The sequence below is a fragment of the Neoarius graeffei genome, chromosome 18, assembly GCF_027579695.1.
Source record: "Neoarius graeffei isolate fNeoGra1 chromosome 18, fNeoGra1.pri, whole genome shotgun sequence".
Taxonomy (NCBI): Eukaryota; Metazoa; Chordata; class Actinopteri; order Siluriformes; family Ariidae; genus Neoarius; species Neoarius graeffei.
Window position 1 is genome coordinate 56,871,055 of NC_083586.1, and position 22,785 is coordinate 56,893,839.

The window sequence follows — 22,785 nt, forward strand, 5'->3', positions numbered from 1 at the left end:
ATACATCACGGATCTGAGGGACATACTGAAATAATATTGGCTGACGTTGAGTGGTATATCAGATATATTCCATTCAGCTAGCATGATACTGAACGAGTCAAAGACGAGTAGCTGAATGGAATATATCTGATATACCACGAAAAAAAAACAGCCAATATTATTATTTTCCGGTTTCCGGTTGAGAGTACGTCGTGCGCATTCTGGCTACCGCTTCTCACCGGAGCTTTTTTATTTTTTTATTTTCTCTCCTTTTTTTATTTGAATTTTTTTCTTTTTTCTGTGTCTGATGTTTGTTTGAGTGTTTTTGCCCGCCGGTAGTGGTGTAGCTCCGGACCCAGTTTTGGGCGTCGGTTCCCTCCAGGCCTTGGTCCGCTGTGGGTGATGCCTGTGCTCCCAGTTATGGACTGCAGTGAGCTTGTTGCTCATTTTAACATCGTGGTTGTCCAGCGCTCTGTGCTTTAATGCTTGGTGTGATGTTCCGAACAATGTTGCTCGGTGGTGTCGCAGCAGCTGTGCAGGCGGTTTGGGACATACCAGCGCTCTGCGTGACGGTGCTTCTGTACTTGCTTTGTGGATCCATGGCGTGGTGTTCGAGCGATGTTGCTGGCGGCGTCACGGCGGCTGTGCTGGAGACGTGGGACTTGTTTTTGTGCGCCTTTTGATGGGACTGTGGCTGCTACACCATTGGAATGATATCCTGACCTCTATTTGGTGGACTTTTTTTTTTCTTTTTTCTGCCTATTATTATAAAGCGACCTTGAGTTTTGAGAAAGGTGCTATATAAATTGAACATATTATTATTATTATTATTATTATTATTATACATACACATTACTTTCGGGTGTTCAATGCATCTTTGTCTTTCAAAATTCTCTCAAAATCTTCCGTATTTAACTAAGCAAACCTGGTGGCCACGTTTGTTTACAAATTGTCCCAGTCGCTCACTAGCGCAGAAGTTTTACGTCTTCGACGTGTGACGTCATGTTGTCTTGACAACCATGCAATATCATAAACCATATTCAACGCTCATTCTCCATTGCTTAAAGTGACGTAATACAAGTAGGACAAGCGATATGCTAACAATATTGCATGCTATTGAACCAAATGAATGAAACCCGTTAGCAAGGAATAGAACCAGGGCTTTGAACCGGTTCAAGGAACGAAAACAAAAACCGGGAACTTTTTCTATTTCACATGGAACAGAAACGAAACCAGAAACTTTATTATTTTTTATGTTCTGGAACAGAAACGCTTATTAAAAATAATGGTAACCAGTTAATACCGGTTTTTATTTCGTTCCTCAAAGTTTCCGTAGCCTACAAATAAAAAAGTCATTCTTCTCCTGCGCAAGTTTCTATGACCCGCTGGGGTTCACTTCCTGTGTGACGGTCGCTGACTGAATGGAGAGAGCGGGAAGGTGGACTACTATCACGTCTCCACGTGATAATAAGTGAGTAAGTGCATTACTGAGTGTCTGAGCAAAGAAGAGCCTGAACGTTGCAACCTCCCTATTGGCTGTTTGTAAAAATGTATCAATTGTTGCCCTTCCCACGGGAATCATCGCGGGCTCGAGAGACGAGACCTGACGAGTTAGTTCGTTGGTAGCAGAACAAAATGTCTGGACACAAATCGGGTTTTCAAAAAAGGAAAGAAAATAAACGGAGGGTCGAAAATACAAAAAAGGAGGCAGAAAATGCAAAACGAGTTTTAAGGTAGGACAAATGGTTACTTTTCTGAGGCAGCCCGCCGTGGCTGCAGGCTTTCAGTTGTGTCATTGAATGGTTACTTTTCTGAGGCAGCCCGCCGTGGCTGCCTGCAGGCTTATTTATTATAGCCATTTAGTTAAAATAGTTGATATAAAATGTTTATAGTTATAGTTATGTGATGGTTGTCCTGATTTAGACTGTTGTTTTTTTTTTTTTTTTTGGGGGGGGGGTTTGCGCGATGTTGCACCCGGGTCCAGATTAGGGCAGAACCGGCCCTGGCTACATTTCAGGTGTAGTTTGTGTTTGCGCGATGTTGCACCCGGGTCCAGATTAGGGCAGAACCGGCCCTGGCTACATTTCAGGTGTAGTTTGTTTTATGTATGTATGTACTTGCATAGATGTGTACTTGGTCTTCCAATATGGCGCCTAACAAAATCTTGCAGCGCGGTGACGTCATGCGGTAGCCCTCTATAGGGCCTGACTAGCCTTTGGTAACGCACTAAACGAATTATCTTTCATTTTTGGCACTTTTTCTGTTTGTGTAGATGGGAAGACATACTGAGAATCCAAATCGCCAACATTTGAAATAATAATTGTTTTGAATTATTTCTTGTCTTATTTAATGAAGGTTGTAATAGAATTAGCCTACATTTGGCTTAAGCTGGATGAGACAGAGACATAACTTTATAGCCATTTGTTAAACAGCTGACAGGGAACGTAATTAACCGTTCCGGGAACGAAATTTTTTTGTTCTAACCGGTTCGGGAACGTCTATTTAATGGTGGAACCCAAAACTGGAAACGTTAAAATTCCGTTTCTGTTCGGAACGAACCAATAGGAAAAAAATTCTGGTTCAAAGCCCTGAATAGAACACGTTTTTATTCCATGTCCCGTATGTACAGTTATTTGGTTATTGATTATTATTAAGTTTGATTATTGGTTACTTTTTACTTGTAACGTACAATAACAATTTTATCCAAAATAGTTTTTCCTGCCTTAGTCGATTTATTTTCATTTCACATGCATGCAGCTGTTATAAAATTCAGTGTGCTTGTGTAGAACTCTCTCTCAGACTGTAGGTTCATTACTCCATAGTTTCTCATCTCATTTCATTATCTCTAGCCACTTTATCCTTCTACAGGGTCGCAGGCAAGCTGGAGCCTATCCCAGCTGACTACGGGCGAAAGGCGGGGTACACCCTGGACAAGCCGCGAGGTCATCACAGGGCTGACACATAGACACAGACAACCATTCACACTCACATTCACACCTACGGTCAATTTAGAGTCACCAGTTAACCTAACCTGCATGTCTTTGGACTGTGGGGGAAACCGGAGCACCCGGAGGAAACCCACGCGGACACGGGGAGAACATGCAAACTCCACACAGAAAGGCCCTCGCCGGCCACGGGGCTCGAACCCGGACCTTCTTGCTGTGAGGCGACAGCGCTAACCGCTACACCACCGTGCCGCCTACTCTATAATATAGAAATAATAAAACAGAAATCTATAACAAAGTTTGTATAAAGAAAACAATAGGATGCCAAGACTTTTGAACAGTACTGTGTTTGAGAATATATCTTTTTTTCTGGTTATATCATCCACCTCTAGGTTTAAAAGGAAAAAAAACCACACTGCGTCATGACAGACAGGATAATGTTTGAGTTTAAAATGATTGTTTAGTGTGTAGGTTGTGGGTGTTTTATACAGACCTGGCAACCTGTAACGGAATCAGTGCAGCCGGCCTGTCCTGATGTAGTTTTTTTTTAAATAAACCTAGAGGTGAATGATATCACAAAAAAAAAGACATATAAATATTTGAGAGATGAAATATTTTGCACAGGACTGTGTTCCTCTGCTAACAGAAACAAAGCTCCAGCTCTCTCTGCTCTTAATCTGTTCTGTTCTTTCAGGATTCATTGCGCATGTCGTTCATTGTTGTTCTTGAAGCATTTCTTCTATTTGTTAAAATTTTTCTTGATAGCGAGGAGACGGTAATGCCTTTTATCTATTTCTCTGTTTGAACAAGCAAAAACAGCGCAAAAATTAACCATACTGAAGACAGATTAAGCTGCTTTCATGAAAGATGGTGTCTGTCTGACCCCAGCTGTAATGATAACATGATGTGTGACATCATGCACAAGGGGTCTATAAACAGTACGCGTACCATACTACAACAGCGGGGGGACAGAAAATAACTTGCAAAGCAGTAAATGAAACTGAGACTAAGAAAACAGCCAAGATATAATGGTGGATACGTAGTGAGGGACGCTTTTAGGAACTGAAATAAAAGATCAAAAAGCCTAATTTTTGTGGTGCTAGTTTGTAATATATGCTCGTTCCAACTTGCCCGGTCGGGCATGCCGGGGACATATCCCACTTGCCCGAATGCATGTTTCACTTGCCCTGGGTAATCGGGCAGTCCTTAATGTCGAGCCCTGTGCTATCCAAGAAATAACCCCCTGCTCCAAAACTGACTCTTTCAAGTTTAACTAAAGTTTGAAGCTGACCATACGGACAAAGAAAAAGCCTTCTGGAGGAAAGCTGTATGGTCAGATGAGACAAAGATTGAGTTGTTTGGCCACAATGACCATCATGTACAGAGGGACACTGTACCAGCTGGTGGTGGCGGTAGGATCACCATGCTCTGGGGCTGTTTTGCTGCCAGTGGAACTGGTTCATTGCACAAAGTGGATGGAATAATGAAGGAGGAGGACTACCTCAGAATTCTTCAGCATAAACCATCAGAAACTTGAACACGACTTGGGACTTACAACAGGATAATGAACCCAAACACGCATCAGAGCTGGTTGTGGAGGATGAAGCAGGCTAGCATTAAGCTTAAAACAAGTCCTGACTTCAAACCTATTAAAAATATATGGACCGTGCTTATAAGTCGAGTCCATGCCAAGAAAAAAAAACAAATTTAATTGAACTCTACCAATTCTATCATGAAGAGTCGTGAAATATCCAACCAGAATTCTGCCAGAAGCTTGTTCGTGGTAAACAAAAATGTTTGGTCAAGGTGAATCTTGTGAAGAGACATTTTACCCAAATATTAATTTTGACCCTGTGTTGAGTTCAGAAAACCCAAAGAAAATTAAAACGTGCACCAAATTCTAGTGGTTTTTTTTAATTAAAGATGTATGCTGTACAATCATTCTGCCATAGAAAAAGAACAGTTCAAAGAAATTACAGAAAGCTCAAATATTGCCATGACATTCATGTCACTGTATGTAAACTTCTGACCACAACTGTATATATGTTCCAGATGTTATTTCATAGTTTTGATGTATTCAGTTTTGTTCTACAGTGTAGAAAATACAGACAAACCTATGAATGACCAGAGTAGGGGGTGTACAAACTTATGACTGGTACTGTATCTCAATCAAATCTCCATCCACCGTGTCAGTAGCACGTGTGTGATTATCACTGACTGGAATTTTAACATGTTTCTCTGCACTGAGATAAGAACAGAGACCTGTTTACACAAAATTCACTTATTATAATACTCTAAGTCACAGATTGATGAAGCCAACCTGGGACGGTTTGCAGCCGAGTGCAAAGCGGCTGGGATGAGGATCAGCACCTCCAAGTCCGTGGCCATGGCGCTCAGCCGGAAATGGGTGGAGTGCCTACTCCAGGTCAGGGGAGAGTTGCTACCTAAAGTGGAGGAGTTTAAGTATCTCGGGGTTTTGTTCACGAGTGAGGGTAAAGGGGAGCGGGAGTTGGACAGACGGATCGGGGCAGCATCAGCAGTGATGCGGACGCTAAACCGGTCTGTTGTGGTAAAGAGAGAGCTGAGCCAAAAGGCAAAGCTCTCAATTTACTGGTCCATCTACGTTCCCACTCTCATCTATGGTCACAAGCTATGGGTAGTGACTGAAAGAATGAGATCACGGATACAAGCGGTAGAAATGAGTTTTCTCTGCAGGGTGGCTGGGCTCTCCCTTAGAGACAGCGTGAGAACCTTGGTCATGCGGGAGAGACTCCAAGTAGAACCGCTGCTCCTCCACATCGAAAGGAGTCAGTTGAGGTGGTTTGAGCACCTTATTAGGATGCCCCCTGGACGCCTCCCAAGGAAGGTTTTCTGGGCATGCCCCACCGGGAGGAGACCCTGAGGCAGACCCAGGACACGCTGGAGAGATTGCATCTCTCGGCTGGCCTGGGAATGCCTCGGTATTCCCCCCCGGAAGAGCTGGTGGAGGTGGCCAGGGGAAGTCTGAGCTGCTCTGCTTAGGCTGCTACCCCCGCGACCCGGATGGATGGATGGATGGATGGATAGACAACATTTATTGTCATTCAACAAGTCATTCTCTTATCATGCAACAAGTGTACACCGAACGAAATTTCGTTGCAATTTGGCTCAGCACAGAAATAAATATGAAGTGTATTAAATTAAACCATGCAGCAGCAAAAATATTATAAAGTGCAGTAGTATAAAGTGACCTGTGGAATTTGGAACGTTCAAGTTATAAATAGAAGTTTAGAGTTTGGGTTTGGAGTTCAGCAGTCTGGTGACCTGGGGGAAGAAGCTGTTACAAAACCTGGTGGTCCTGCACCTAATGCTGCGGAACCTCTTTCCAGAGGCCAGAGGGGAGAAGAGTCCATAGTGAGGGTGTGAGGGGCCACTGATGATGTTCCTGGCTCGAGACATGCAACGCCTTGGTGCAATGTCCTGAATGGAGGGAAGAGAAGTCCCAATGAATTTCTCTGCTGTCCTCACCACTTCCTCACATTCTTCCAGTCAGAGGCACTGCAGCCTCCAGACCACACAGAGATGCAGCTGGTTAGAACGCTCTCTATGGTGCTTCTGTAGAATGTAGTGAGGATGGGTGGGGGCAGGCGGGCTCTTCTCATCCTACGCAGGAAGTGCAGACGTTGCTGTGCCTTCTTGACCAGTGATGCGGTGTTCACAGACCAGGTAAAGTTGTCTGTGATGTGCACCCCCAGGAACTTGGTGCTATTGACCACCTCCACGGCCATGTTGTTGAGGAGAAGTGGAGCGTGGCTGGGTTGGTTTTTCCTGAAGTCGACAATGATCTCTTTAGTTTTGTCCACATTCAGGATCAGGTTGTTTTCCCTGCACCAGCCCACCAGCTGCTCCACCTCCTCTCTATAGGCCAGGTCGTTATCGTCCCTGATGAGGTCCACCACTGTTGTGTCATCCGCAAATTTCACAGTGTGGTTGCTGGTAGCCCTGGGGACACAGTCATGTGTCATCAGAGTGAACAGCAGAGGGCTCAGGACACAGCCCTGAGGGAAGCCTGTGCTAAGGGTGATGACACTGGAGGTGTTCTGTCCGACCCGCACTGACTGTGGTCTTTCATTGAAGAAGTCCAGCAGCCAGTTGCAGAGGGGGTGCTGAAGCCCAGGGGACCCAGTTTGTTCACCAGATGCTGTGGAACGATAGTATTGAACACTGAACTGAAGTCCAGGAACAGCATCCGCACATGAGTGTTCTTCTCCTCAAGGTGTGCAAGGCTCAGGTGAAGAGCGGAGGAGATGGTGTCTTCAGTGGAGTGGTTTGGCCGGTAGGCAAACTGGAAGGGGTCGCATGTGGGAGGGAGCCTGGAGGAGATGTACTCCTTTACCAGCCTCTCAAAGCACTTCATCATAATGGGAGTGAGTGCGACAGGCTCGTAGTCATTGAGTGATGTGATATGAGGTTTTTTTGGCACTGGGATGATGGTGGCAGTCTTGAAACATGATGGGACTTTGGCTTGATCCAGTGAGGTGTTGAAGATGTCCGTTAGAACATGAGCCAGCTGGTCTGCACATTCCCTGAGCACCCAACCAGGAATATTATCGGGGCCCAGGGCCTTTCATGTGTTGACTCTCCTCAGAGTCCTCCACACCTCTGCTGTATCAAGACAAAGTGCCTTTTCATCTTGATGGGGAACAGCTTTCATTGCAGGAGTGTTATTTAGTGCCTCAAACCTCCCAAAGAAGTTATTGAGTTTATTTAGGAAGTCCGCGTCATCATCACACTCGGGAGGGGCTATCCTGTAGTTTGTGATAGCCCGTATGCCTTTCCATATATCCCTGGTGTTGGTGGTGTCGTGAAAAAAGTCCTGGATTTTTTGACTATGAGCACGCTTTGCTAATCTGATGGCACGGTTCAAATCAGCTCTCGCTGTTCTCAGTGCGGGCGGCATGGTGGTGTAGTGATTAGCGCTGTCGCCTCACAGCAAGAAGGTCCAGGTTTGAGCCCCGTGGCCGACGAGGACCTTTCTGTGCGGAGTTTGCATGTTCTCCCCGTGTTCGCGTGGGTTTCCTCCGGGTGCTCCGGTTTCCCCCACAGTCCAAAGACATGCAGGTTAGGTTAACTGGTGACTCTAAATTGACCGTAGGTGTGAATGTGAATGGTTGTCTGTGTCTATGTGTCAGCCCTGTGATGACCTGGCGACTTGTCCAGGGTGTACCCCGCCTTTCGCCCGTAGTCAGCTGGGATAGGCTCCAGCTTGCCTGTGACCCTGTAGAACAGGATAAAGCAGCTAGAGATAATGAGATGAGATGTTCTCAGTGCCTTCTTGTCACCAGACTTGAAGGCTAAGTTCCGTGCCTTTAGCATTTTGCATACTTCATAAGTCATCCAGGGCTTTTGGTTGACCCGGGTGGTGATGCTCTTTATGTTGCTGACATCCTCCATGCATTTATTTATGTAGGCTGACACAGACATGGCATACTCATAAGCGGTAGAAGATGGATGGATGGATAATAATCTAAGAGCAGGAATATCTCTGAAAAGACAAAGTGTCCAGATACAGAATAAAAAAAAATAATAGTAAAATAAACCTTTGACTTCATTGAAAAATATACAAATACACATTATGCAAAAATGTTTACTGACAAATTACTTCCTGAGAGTGTACTGAACGTCTACTGCTTCTGAAAAAGTGTTTTACTGTTCGGGCTTTCAGTTAATTTCACCCCCCTGACGGGTAATTACAGCCTTCACAAAGACGTGCATTTTTTTTTTCTAAGCCAAGTGAAAGCTTGTAATTATAGCAATTATTGTCTTTCTAAAATGTCACAAATTCACTACTTGCAAATACCAGATTCCTATTAAGGTGAAATGTGTTGGCATGCTGTTCTGGTTAAAATGGAAATATTATTCACGAATCCTGTACACGAATGACTTACAGAGAGTTGCACATGAGTTTGGGGTGTGATGTCATAAACAGGGATGAGAGTTTTCCGCTTTTCAGCGGATTTCCGCTTTTTCTGAGCAAAAATCGATATTATGCCAAATCCGTTGAGATTTTTTTTCATTGAGGGGGGCTGGGATATGTTCCTTCGTGATACTCAAGCGTACGACGATGTTACATGTTTACATTTTCGCCATCTTTAGTCTCGCGGTAGAATACGTGTTATCTACAATGTAATTGGCCAAAACATCGCTGGCGAGAGCATGATAGCCAACCATAACAGTTCTTACAAGCGTGTGGGAGAGAACAAAAGCCAATCATAACAGTTCTTACAAAAGTACCCGCATCTGTTCTATTTTATCAAAACTTGCACATGTTCATCGTCGCTGTGCTTCAAAAATACGTTTCTCTTTTGTATCGGCTTTTTTACTCAAAAATGTCGAATACAATTGACAAGCGAGAGGAAGCGAAGGTACGTGAACTCGATGCTGGTATAAAAAACAGAGAGAGGACTGACAAGCTTTTATCTTTGGCCAAAAGGCTGAAGAAGAAGTCGAAATGATTAAATGAAAATGAGAAGTGACTGTGAACTATAAATAATTGTATAAAGTGTACATAGACATTATCCCATAAACTTAGCATTCGTTTGATTTAATACATTGAACATGTATATGATGGTCAGTAAATCTGAATTAATGCTGACAGTTTTGAAAACTTAAATATTTCAAAAGTAATTCAAAATATATTTCATAAATTATAACCATACCCTTGAATGTAGAATGTGATTTTATTTTGAATTCAAACAATACTCCTATTGATTTGAAACATATTTTCATGTAAATATATAAAAAAGACAACAGATTTTTTTATCTACTACAGCTCAGATTGCAGGAAAAGTGGTTTGTAAGGCCTTATTTTTCAAAATTTTCCTGGGGGGGTATTCCTCCCAGACCCCCGGCTTCGGGCGCCATCTTGTTTTCTGCTTTTTTGGTGACCACCCACTCTCATCCCTGCATAAAACTGCCACAGCAGCTTAAACCCATCACGTCTGATATGCAAATTACGGTCAGTTGTTATGCGTGCTTAGTTGACTAGCAAGCTAGCTTTTTATGCGAACGTGAAGCGAAGAACAAAATCATGGTTGTTATGGCAACAAGTTCAATATATCCTTAAGAAATCTACTAAAACCCTGCAACACATGAAATAGTTTACAAGCCTGCTTGTGGTCAGAAACTGCATATTCATGAATATTTATAGATTTCGGTAGTGTATTTTCTAAGGAGGCTAAAGATGTTGGTACATGGACAGGTACAGCAATAGCTTTGTGAGCGTTAAGAAGCATACGGTGTCTTGCAAAAGTATTCATCCCCCTTGGTGTTTCTCCTGTTTTGTTGCACCATTTGATTTACACAACATGCCTACCACTTTAAAAGTGAAAACCGTTTTTTTTTTTTTTTTTTTTTTTATTGTGACGCAAACAATAATTAAGATGAAAAAACTGAAATCTGGAGTGTGCATAAGTATTCACCCCCTTTCGTATGAAACCCTTAAATAAGAGCTGGTCCAAACAATTCACTTCATGATCTGTCACATGATGTCTGTATAAATCAACCTGTTCTGGACGGACCCTGACTTTGCAACACGACTAAGCAAGCAACATGAGAACCAAGGAGCCTCCAAACAGGTCAGAGACAAAGTTGTGGAGAAGTATAGATCAGGGTTCAAGGGCGCGGGAAGTGGGGTGCTAAGGGCGCTGCAGTGCCCTCTACTGGAGTACTGAGGGTGCTGCGCACCCCTACTGAGCAGGGATGAAACGTTTTAAATCATTACTAATTTCGCCTGCATGGTTTTCACAGCCTAACTGATATGAGAACATGTTTTCTGGTAGCATAGTAAGACCGTTCTCTTTCTGTCTAAAATTGCGCAAAACCCGCTATCTAGCCTCTACAACATTAAAACTTTTCTCGGGGGAGAAACCCCCGAACCCCCGCTTATTCTTACATCACTTTAAAACTGGTTCCGGCACCAATTATTCAGGATATGTTAAAATAATAGTTAGTCTTTATATCTTTCTGTCACCATGTAGTTAAAACAATCTGTTAATGATGGAAAATATTCAGTTAATTTGCCTCAGGAATGGAGCTTCTTCAGAGTCTTCAGGCATATCGGCCAAAATCACAGGTTGGTTCTGCTTACATGTAGATTATGGAACGTCGGGTACCGCGCTGCAGCGATGTCAAGGTATCAATCTTAAAGTGCATTATAACGGCATATATACAGTTAGGTCCATAAATATTTGGACAGAGGCAACATTTTTCTAATTTTGGTTCTGTACATTACCACAATGAATTTTGAACAAAACAATTCAGATGCAGTTGAAGTTCAGACTTTCAGCTTTAATTCAGTGGGTTGAACAAAATGATTGCATAAAAATGTGAGGAACTAAAGCATTTTTTAAACACAATCCCTTCATTTCAGGGGCTCAAAAGTAATTGGACAAATTAAATAATTGTAAATAAAATGTTCATTTCTAATACTTGGTTGAAAACCCTTTGTTGGCAATGACTGCCTGAAGTCTTGAACTCATGGACATCACCAGACGCTGTTTTTCCTCCTTTTTAATGCTCTGCCAGGCCTTTACTGCAGCGGTTTTCAGTTGCTGTTTGTTTGTGGGCCTTTCTGTCTGAAGTTTAGTCTTTAACAAGTGAAATGCATGCTCAATTGGGTTGAGATCAGGTGACTGACTTGGCCATTCAAGAATATTCCACTTCTTTGCTTTAATAAACTCCTGGGTTGCTTTGGCTTCATGTTTTGGGTCATTGTTCATCTGTATTATGAAACGCCGACCAATCAGTTTGGCTGGATTTGAGCTGTAGGTGCAATTGGTAATTCAGTGATCAATCTCATTAAATCATTGAATCAGTCTCATTAAATCAGTCTCATTAATAATACCATTAATTTATACCATTAATTTTTATGCTTAATAATAAATTATCAAACAGCTAAATTATGGTATATTCCAAATTATTATGATCACTTACCATATTACATAACTCATATGCACCTTGGAATTCTTTGAGGTTGGGTACTTCAAAAATATCGGAACAGCAAATAAACACACAGTTTCAATAATAAATGAATTTATTATAACAATGGGAAAAAAATTAATGTCAATTGAAATATATACAAATATGATATATACTTAATGAGCATGTGTGCGTGCGTGCGTGTTTTATCTGAGGTATGTGTGTTACCACGTGGAAAAGAATTAGCTCTGAGTTGCTAGCTAAGATGTGTCCACGTGGTGTAGGCCTTGTGGCTTAGCTTGCTAACGAGACAAAAGAATTAGCCGTCTGGCTAGCTAAGATGTGTTTGTGTGAGGCCTGGTGACCACATGTTTCTGAGTAAAGCAAGAGAGTTAGCTTTGGTTGCTAATTAGACAAAAGAATTAGCCGTATGTGGCTAGCTAAGGCCCAAGGATCCTACCTTGTGGAGTTAAGACAAAAGGTATGTATGTGAGTGTGGAGGAGGGCCGCCACGTGTTCCCTTGAGACAAGACACTTAGCCCTGGATGCTAATGGAACAAAAGAATTAGCCATAGGCTAATTTCACTAGCTTATAACAGTACTAAATCCACTGAAATCTTGATGCGGTCAAGATGCGTGTAATAATGAAATTAAAATGTTAGACAGGAATAGAGAGAGAGCATGCAAAGCCTATCTATTAAACAATTAAGAGGACAAAATTAGAACAATCATCAATTCAACACACTGCGTGTCTACAGTGTAAACAATTAAACCGTTCCTGAGTTTAAATTCACACTTCTTCATAAAACTAATTCCTAAGACTAGGTTTTGCCCAAATGCCAGTCTTACTTCAGTATCTCGTCTCTACGCGAGATTATGGGAAGATGTTCCGAGACTTTTGGAGTTTCACCGTGGTGGAGCACATGAAGCACAGAGAATTTCTTGGTCCGACGCGTGGTCGCTCGTGATGAAAAGAAAGTCTCTGATCAGACAATGTGCACAGCTTTTTAATATTAGAAGGATCCGGTCGCTTCTAACTTTTAAATTAACTGCTTGGCGGCAGTTTGGTACGTACTTGATAATAGACAAACAAACTGGCTGTAGCTCAAGCGGAGTTTAAAATCGCGCGATTCCAGAATCTACCGTGGCCAAAGGTGAAAGGAAAGCGCGAAACTCTGATTCTTGAGGAAAAGAAAAGACGTCTTTATCTGGTTTTCTGGTGGAGCAAATCTCTTTGTGTCCAGACGGCTTGAAGTCCAAGACGGAAAGAGAGAGTATGGCGGATTTCCGGGTCCCTTATGGAGTCGTGGAGGAAGTGACGTAGATGATCCCGCCCACGCGTGACGTAGGTCAACGCGGAAGTTGGCTGATGGGAAATGTAGTTTCTTAAAGGGACTGTGTGTACCTACAGAGCACACAGTATGTCTCTGAATACCTCAGAATTCATCTGGCTGCTTCTGTCATGTGTCACATCATCAATAAATACTAGTGACCCAGTGCCACTGGCAGCCATGCATGCCCAAGCCATCACACTGCCTCCGCCATGTTTTACAGATGATGTGGTATGCTTTGGATCATGAGCTGTACCACGCCTTCACCATACTTTTTTCTTTCCATCATTCTGGTAGAGGTTGATCTTGGTTTCATCTGTCCAAAGAATGTTCTTCCAGAACTGTGCTGGCTTTTTTAGATGTTTTTTAGCAAAGTCCAATCTAGCTTTTTTATTCTTGAGGCTTATGAGTGGCTTGCACTGTGCCGTGAACCCTCTGTATTTACTTTCATGCAGTCTTCTCTTAATGGTAGATTTGGATATTGATATGCCTACCTCCTGGAGAGTGTTGTTCACTTGGTTGGCTGTTGTGAAGGGGTTTCTCTTCACCATGGAAATTATTCTGCGATCATCCACTACTGTTGTCTTCTGTGAGTGTCCAGGTCTTTTTGCATTGATGAGTTCACCAGTGCTTTCTTTCTTTCTCAGGATGTACCAAACTGTAGATTTTGCCACTCCTAATATTGTAGCAATTTCTCGGATGGGTTTTTTCTGTTTTCGCAGCTTAAGGATGGCTTGTTTCACCTGCATGGAAAGCTCCTTTGACCGCATGTTTTCTTCACAGCAAAATCTTCCAAATGCAAGCACCACACCTCAAATCAACTCCAGGCCTTTTATCTGCTTAATTGAGAATGACATAACGAAGGACTTGCCCACGCCTGCCCATGAAATAGCCTTCGAGTCAATTGTCCAATTACTTTTGGTCCCTTTAAAAACAGGGTGGCACACGTTAAGGAGCTGAAACTCCTAAACCCTTCATCCAATTTTAATGTGGATACCCTCAAATGAAAGCTGAAAGTCTGGACTTTATGTCCATGTCCATTATATAACTATAACTTGAATATGTTTCAGTAAACAGGTAAAAAAACAAAATTTGTGTCAGTGTCCAAATATATATGGACCTGTGTGTGTGTGTGTGTGTGTGTGTGTGTGTGTGTGTGTGTGTGTGTGTGTGTATACATATGTGTATAAACCCATGACCCTCATTAACTAGGCTACTTAATATGCAGCACCCCTGACCTAAAATGTGTTCCCGCGCGCCTGTCAGGGTTGGGTTATAAAAAATATCCCAAACTTTGAATATCCCAGGGAGCGCCATTAAATCCATTATAGCAAAATGGAAAGAATATGGCACTACTACAAACCTGACAAGAGAAGGCCCCGCCCACCAAAACTCACAGACCGGGCAAGGAGGGCATTAATCAGAGATGCAACAAAGACACCAAAGATAACACTGAAGGAGCTGCAAAGATCCACAGCGGAGATGGGAGTATCTGTCCATAGGACCACATTTGGAGTTTGCCCAATAGCATGTTACAGACTCCCCAAACACATGGAAGAAGATTCTCTGGTCAAATGAGACAAAAAAATTGATGTTTTTGGCCATCATGGGAAACGCCATGTGTGGCGCAAACCCAACACCCTGAGAGCACCATTCCTACAGTGAAGCATGGTGGTGGCAGCATCATGCTGTGGGGATGTTTTTCATCTGCAGGGACAGGAAAGCTGGTCAGGACTGAAGGAAAGATGGATGGCACTAAATACAGGGCAATTCTGTAGGAAAACCTGTTTGAGTCGGCCAGAGGTTTGAGACTGGGACGAAGGTTCACATTCCACCAGGATAATGACCCTAAACATACTGCTACAGCTACACTGGAGTGGTTTAAAGGGAAACATTTTAAATATCTTGGAATGGCCTAATCAAAGCCCAGACCTCAATCCAATTGAGAATCTGTGGCATAACTTGAAGATTGCTGTACACCAACACAACCCATCTAACTTGAAGGAGTTGGGGCAGTTTTGCCTTGAGGAATGGGCAAAAATCCCAGTGGCTAGATGTGCTAAGCTAATAGAGACATACCCCAAGAGACTTGTAGCTGTAATTGCAGCTTTACAGAATATTGACTTTGGGGGTGAATACCTATGCACACTCCAGATTTCTGTTTTTTCATCTTAATTATTGTTTGTGTCATAATAAAACAACAATTTCACCTTTAAAGTGGTAGGCATGTTGTGTAAATCAAATGGTGCTAACCCTCCAAAAATCCATTTTAATTCCAGTTTGTAATGCGACAAAACAGGACAAACAAAACAAATGATGTAAAATATTTAACAGTTATTCCATGAAATCGAGTCATACAATGAGCTGATAGCCGACGAGGCGTGTAGCACCAAGTTGGCTATAAGCCATGTACGATGAGATTGAGTGGAATAACCCCACACCCCACCCCACCCCCATCCCAAACTAAACAGCCAGTGCTTGACCACTGGGAAAAGGCCACTAAGCGAACTATCACTGGCGTGAACATGACATTCTCTTTCGTGGATACCTTTTGCGGATGATGTGCTCGGAACTGCAGGAGCGACATCCATCATCCAGTCAGGAAGAAGTCTTTTTTTACGGGGAGTCAAAGGGTCAGGAGTGTCATATTTGCAAGGAGAATCAACACCAACCTGCACACACAAACACACACAAAGTCAAATTAAGTCAAAGTATGTTTTTTCCTCCAATCCTTAAGATACTATAGTGTATTTTATTACAATATCTCTGGCAAATATGGATAGGTCACGGACTACGGCGATATAATAAAAAAGGATACAAAACATGGAGTGGTTACGGATTTTAAAGCTAGACCGCCTTTCAGATTTTTCAAGTGCAGGTCATAAAAAGAATTTTCCCCGACACCTGATTATTTTTGTATAGTGGAATGAAAGCTACTGAATTCAAATCACAGACTTCCAATTTTATTAGTTTTTTAAATAGAATGAATTAATGAATTTATCTCCACATGGCTCTAAATTCTCTGCTATTTTTTCCTGCTTCACCATGGCCCGATACAAGATTCTACGTCATGCATCACATCATGTGGTGGGCTTTTCCCGTTCGCGCAAGGCATTGTGGGATACAAATTCAAAACAGGAGAGAAAAATGGAGGACGTGAGAGTGCGAATGAAATGTGAAAGACCGACTACAGTAACGGAAAGCGAGACGCAAGAAAAGACATTATGTTATATACGAAGGAAAGGAAACGCAGGAAATATCAAACTCATAAATATCGGCGCTCAGCGAGCACCTCGGTGTGATCAGCTGTTCGTTTAGCGACAGAATGATGGAACCGTCAGTGCATGGACAAAGGTAAACCTGAGCATGCGCACAGACATGCAAACACGGACTTCTTCTGTCTGCTTGACTGCATGAAGCGAGCGATTTCATGCACATTATTTGCTTTAATCCCCTCAAATTAAATAACTTCCCAGCCACAGAATGGCCTGATATTTTGTGAGATATTCAGACGGAACTAAATTTCACCAACTTTATGAAATCGAAAGGCCGTCTAGCTTTAATAAACTTGACATTAAAACGGATGTTTATATGAGCAAAAGCAGTCTCTTATGACAGCTGATGACTGGTGTTATAAGCCTTCATATCGACCTGACATCATATATTTGATGGCTACATGAACAAAAGCAAAAGCAGCGTTTATGACATCTTAGGCCTGTTACAAGCATTTATCCTCAACTTGACGTTAACATTGATGTTTAAATGAGCAAAAGTAGTTCTTACGACAGCTCATATCTGTTATAAGCCTTTATCATCAACTTGATATCAAAGTAGATAAACAGTGTGTCTTATAACAGCTGATGTCTGTTGGAATAAGGCTTTATAAATCAACTTGACATCAAAAATCGAGGCCTAAATGAACAAAAGCCATCAGAACAAACCTTTATGAACATATATACAGTGGTGCTTGAAAGTTTGTGAACCCTTTAGAATTTTCTACTGTAGGTTTCTGCATAAATATGACCTAAACATCATCAGATTTTCACACAAGTCCTAAAAGTAGATAAAGAGAACCCAGTTAAACAAATGAGACAAAAATATTATACTTGGTCATTTATTTATTGAGGGAAATGATCCAATATTAGATATCTCTGAGTGGCAAAAGTATGTGAACCTCTAGGATTAGCAGTTAATTTGAAGGTGAAATTAGAGTCAGGTGTTTTCAATCAATGGGATGGCAATCAGGTGTGAGTGGGCACCCTGTTTTATTTAAAGAACAGGAATCTATCAAAGTCTGATCTTCACAACACATGTTTGTGGAAGTGTATCATGACACGAACAAAGGAGATTTCTGAGGACCTCAGAAAAAGCGTTGTTGATGCTCATCAGGCTGGAAAAGGTTACAAAACCATCTCTAAAGAGTTTGGACTCCACCAATCCACAGTCAGACAGATTGTGTACAAATGAAGGAAATTCAAGACCATTGTTACCCTCCCCAGGAGTGGTCGACCAACAAAGATCACTCCAAGAGCAAGGCGTGTAATAGTCTGCGAGGTCACAAAGGACCCCAGGGTAACTTCTAAGCAATCGAAGGCCTCTCTCACATTGGCTAATGTTAATGTTCATGAGTCCACCATCAGGAGAACACTGAACAACAACGGTGTGCATGGCAGGGTTGCAAGGAGAAAGCCACTGCTCTCCAAAAAGAACATTGCTGCTCGTTTGCAGTTTGATCACATGGATAAGCCAGAAGGCTATTGGAAAAATGTTTTGTGGACAGATGAGACCACAAAAATAGAACATTTGGTTTAAATGAGAAGCGTTATGTTTGGAGAAAGGAAAACATTGCATTCCAGCATAAGAACTTTATCCCATCTGTGAAACATGGTGGTGGTAGTATCATGGTTTGGGCCTGTTTTGCTGCATCTGGGCCAGGACAGCTTGCCATCATTGATGGAACAATGAATTCTGAATTATACCAGCGAATTCTAAAGGAAAATGTCAGGACATCTGTCCATGAACTGAATCTCAAGAGAAGGTGGGTCATGCAGCAAGACAACAACCCTAAGCACACAAGTCGTTCTACCAAAGAATGGTTAAAGAAGAATAAAGTTAATGTTTTGGAATGGCTAAGTCAAAGTCCTGACCTTAATCCAATCGAAATGTTGTGGAAGGACCCGAAGCAAGGAGTTCATGTGAGGAAACCCACCAACATCCCAGAGTTGAAGCTGTTCTGTACAGAGGAATGGGCTAAAATTCCTCCAAGCTGGTGTGTAAGACTGATCACAGTTACCAGAAACATATAGTTGCAGTTATTGCTGCACAAGGGGGTCACACCAGATACTGAAAGCAAAGGTTCACATACTTTTGCCACTCACAGATATGTAATATTGGATCATTTTCCTCAATAACTAAATGACCAAGTATAATATTTTTGTCTCATTTGTTTAACTGGGTTCTCTTTATCTACTTTTAGGACTTGTGTGAAAATCTGATGATGTTTTAGGCCATATTTATGCAGAAATATACAAAATTCTAAAGGGTTCACAAACTTTCAAGCACCACTGTATGTAGGTTTATGTCAGTTTTCAGGATGGGATGGGATAATAGAACCAGTCAAAGGTTTGTACACCCCTACTCTACTCATTCAGATGTTTTGCTGTATTTTAACTTTTTTTTCTACATTGTAGAACAACATTGAAGACATCAAAACTTATAAAAACTATAGAATGTGATATGTCACTTCAGATTGTCTCCTTTAATGACTTCTGGTCATTTGCATTATGCAACGGAGGAACGTGACAATAATAAAGACTTGTTCTTCTTAATTTACCCACAAATGTATTTATTCCACTTGAAAGGTGTTCATCTAACCAGTTACTGGATTTAGGACCCTGCAACATCCTGAACTATTAAGTATTTGGATTCAAACTTGAAAAAAATTCGCAGCCCACTAGATGGTGCTTCACGGCCCAGTGGTTGAGAAACACTGTACTAGAACATGTGCACATATACAACTACAGTATATTCCACAGCTAGGAACAGTTATAACAGTAAAGTCAGTCAGGTGTAGGTGAAGTATGTATGTAATTTACATTTATGTCAAGTGTTACTACAAAACCCAAATATCAAAATGTTGCTTATTGCTCCTTTAAAAAGAAATGGACCTGCTCTACATATCTGTTCCACCCTTTATATATGTCTAAACTACAGCTAGTGATGTACAAATATCTCAATTATAACAGTAAGACAGATTAGGAGTAGTGAGGTGTAAAGTGTTCCAGTGACAGCTGAACTTGATAATGTTGCTTACTGCACCTTTAAAAGGAAATCTGCAGACTCTAGATATTTCACACTCCATTCAAGACACAAGACACGACATTCCACACCTAACAACAGTCATAACTCTAATACAGCTCACAAGTAGTAAGGTGTAAAGTGTTCTAGTGACAGCTGAACTTGATAATGTTGCTTACTGCACCTTTAAAAGGAAATCTGCAGACTAGATATTTCACACTCCATTCAAGACACAAGACATGACATTCCACACCTAACAACAGTCATAACTCTAATACAGCTCACAAGTAGTAAGGTGTAAAGTGTTCTAGTGACAGCTGAACTTGATAATGTTGCTTACTGCACCTTTAAAAGGAAATCTGCAGACTAGATATTTCACACTCCATTCAAGACACAAGACACGATATTCCACCCCTAACAAGTCATAACTCTAATACAGCTCACGAGTAGTGAGGTGTAAAGTGTTCCAGTGACAGCTGAACTTGATAATGTCGCTTACTGCACCTTTAAAAGGAAATCTGCAGACTCTCGATATTTCACACTACATTCAAGACACAAGACACGACATTCCACACCTAACAGTCATAACTGTAATACAGGTCAGGTGTTGGTGATGTGTTGTATGTGAAGTGCTGCTATAAGAGCTGAACCTGTTGCTGGATGTTGCTTATTGCCCCTTTAAAAAGGAATGTACATCTCTACAACAGTATGATGGTGAGTGGGGTATTGCTTTTACACAACAGCTCTATGAATAAGAAATTAATATAAGTAACTGACATTTCGGACACAATATGGCCAAATATTGTTTATTTTTTTGCTCTGTTCATGGAAATAGTTTCCAAAGAGGACACAGCTGGATAGAGTACTGCATGTTGCCATGGTAACATGCAGACTGACTGACAAGCTATAGTAAGTGTAGTAACAGCTTCAGTGTAACAAGCTATTGCTAGAATTGGATTTTTATTTCGCAAACACACTTAACTAATCAAATTAGAACTAGCGGTTATATAATGTTGCTTATTGCACCTTTAAAGGGAATGAACAGGCTGTATATATCTGTTCCGCTCGTTATGGACAATATCTTTTCACTTATAACCATAAGAAAGGTCAGGTGTAGGTAATATCTAAAGATCTGCACTGATTGCACTGATAGTGAATCATGATAATGTTGCTTATTGCACCTTTAAAGGAAACAAACAGGTTTAGGATGCACTATATGGCCAAAAATAGGTGGACACCTGACCATCACAGCCATACGTGGTTCTTCCACAAACTGTTGCTGCAAAGTTGGAAGCTCAGAATTGTACAGAACGTCTTTGTTTGCTGTAGCGTTACAATTTCCCTTCACTGGAACTCAGAGGTCCAAATCTGTTCCAGCACGACAATGCTCCTGTGCACAAAGAGAGGACACAAGACTCGAGTGTCCCAGACAGAACCCTGATCTCATCCCCATTGAACTCAGACTGAACTTGTGTCGGACTCTGAACGAACACAGATCGCCATAGCCACGCCCCAAAAATCTAATAGCCAGAAGATTCAAGCTCATTATAACAGCAAACCTTTGGCCATATGCTGTCACACCTTTTCCAGGTAACTATAGAACCTAAACCGCACCTGATTACATGCAGCAGGACCGGCTGTGTGAGTCTCGTCCCTCATCGTTGACTCATAGGTGAAAGACGGAGTGCTCTTGGCCTGAGGAGTGTACGCTAACGTCTCCTCACACGATCGGGAAGATTTAGAGTTCTGGTCTGTCTCGGACACCGTCCCCATCACCTCCTTCTCCTTCTCCTCAAACCCCTGGCTGTTCCTGTTGTTGCAATAAAATAATACATGCTTTCTGAGTTTCTTCTCTTTTAAACTTCACAAAACATCTAATGAACTTTTGGATTCGTTTTTTTACAGTACGATCAATCAATTCACTAAAGATCTGCCAGGAACCTGCCGAACAAAACAAATCTGACCCAGTTCTTCTGCGTTGTGTGGTTTTGATTAAAAAGACACAAAATAAATCTGATTTATTTCCCTCTGCATTCCGACACAATCAAGTCATATATGCCTTTTTTTCTTTTAATCAGCAGTGAAGCAAATCGGCAAGGGAAATCACCTGGAGCCTTACAAGGAACCTTTACGAGATATAATCCGTTAGAGTTTCATCTTCTCATAAAAGAACAAACTCACACAAGGCAAATACGCTCACTGGTCACTTTAATAGGAACTTGTTCTTGATTCTAAGATAAGATTCCTGTTCTTGGCTGCAGGACTGGAACCCAATGTGTTCTTCTGCTGTTGCATGCCGAGATGCTTTTCTGCTTACCACGGTTGTAAAGAGTGATTATATAAGTCATCATATTAGACACTCGCTGGCTGTGCTGTGAAAATTGTTCATGCAGACGCTCATCTAAGTTTCCAAACCTGTCATTGCTTAACTCTTGAATATTTTCTATCGTGAACACGATCATTAATTAAAAATCTTATCTCTGCTTTCCAAAGAAATGCATCTCATTAAGATCTGTTCAGTACTTTGGGAGTAACGGCAGGTTGAAGTCGGTATAACAGAGTAAAAACTCTGCTAACATGACGTCGGGAAACTGCCGGTGCTTTTCTTTCTGAGTCACGGGAAAGCAGTCAGGCTCTCTCTCTCTTCTGATCGGTTTACAACTGGATTACTCATCAATATCAATCAGATAAATTTTTTAATAGGGATGTTCTCTGACTCTCAGTTTCTGATGAAGGATTCAGCAAAATTTTCCGTCTGCTAATTTTGATGTTATGATTCACTGAAGACTTTGAAGTGAGTTTTCGTAGCTTTACCTACTTATTTTTTTCAAATCAAACTCATTCATGTGAATAAATAACTATTTTAGAATGAGTTGTTTTAATGAAAGATATTGCGATCTTTGTGGTCGGAATGAGATTTTAAAAAACCAGAAGTCAGAAACGCGAGTGTCAATTTCAGTTGAGTTAATGTGAATTGTTTATTGGATGTGGATCAGACAGTTTTTTCGAGGTTCGCCTTGAAAGCTGCAAATATTAATCGAAATAATCATTTATATTCTTTCATATAAACACCAGTGGGCCCTACAGAGCACAAAGACGGGATTTAGAAATAATCTTTTAGTACTTTTTTATTGACTGTACTGATTTAACGCTTTTACCCAATTGTTTTTTCTTAATTTTTCAAACTTTGTATTCAGTATCCAACCATCTATGTGCCACCAATTTCCATGTAAATGTCTTGAAAAATAGAAAAGTTATGACGAAAAAACATTTAA

General features: G+C 41.5%; 1 protein-coding gene across 5 annotated transcripts in view; it reads right to left on the reverse strand.

Moving 5' to 3' along the window:
- Positions 1-22,785, reverse strand: part of aplf (aprataxin and PNKP like factor) — a 74,447-nt gene that overhangs the window by 31,185 nt on the left and 20,477 nt on the right. For all 5 annotated transcript variants that reach the window (XM_060899056.1, XM_060899055.1, XM_060899054.1 and 2 more), the window contains exons 5-6: positions 21,125-21,320; positions 15,762-15,885 (exon numbers count right to left, since the gene is read on the reverse strand). In XM_060899056.1, coding sequence (XP_060755039.1) covers positions 15,762-15,885; positions 21,125-21,320 — 320 coding nt within the window. The remainder of the gene's footprint in view (positions 1-15,761; positions 15,886-21,124; positions 21,321-22,785) is intronic.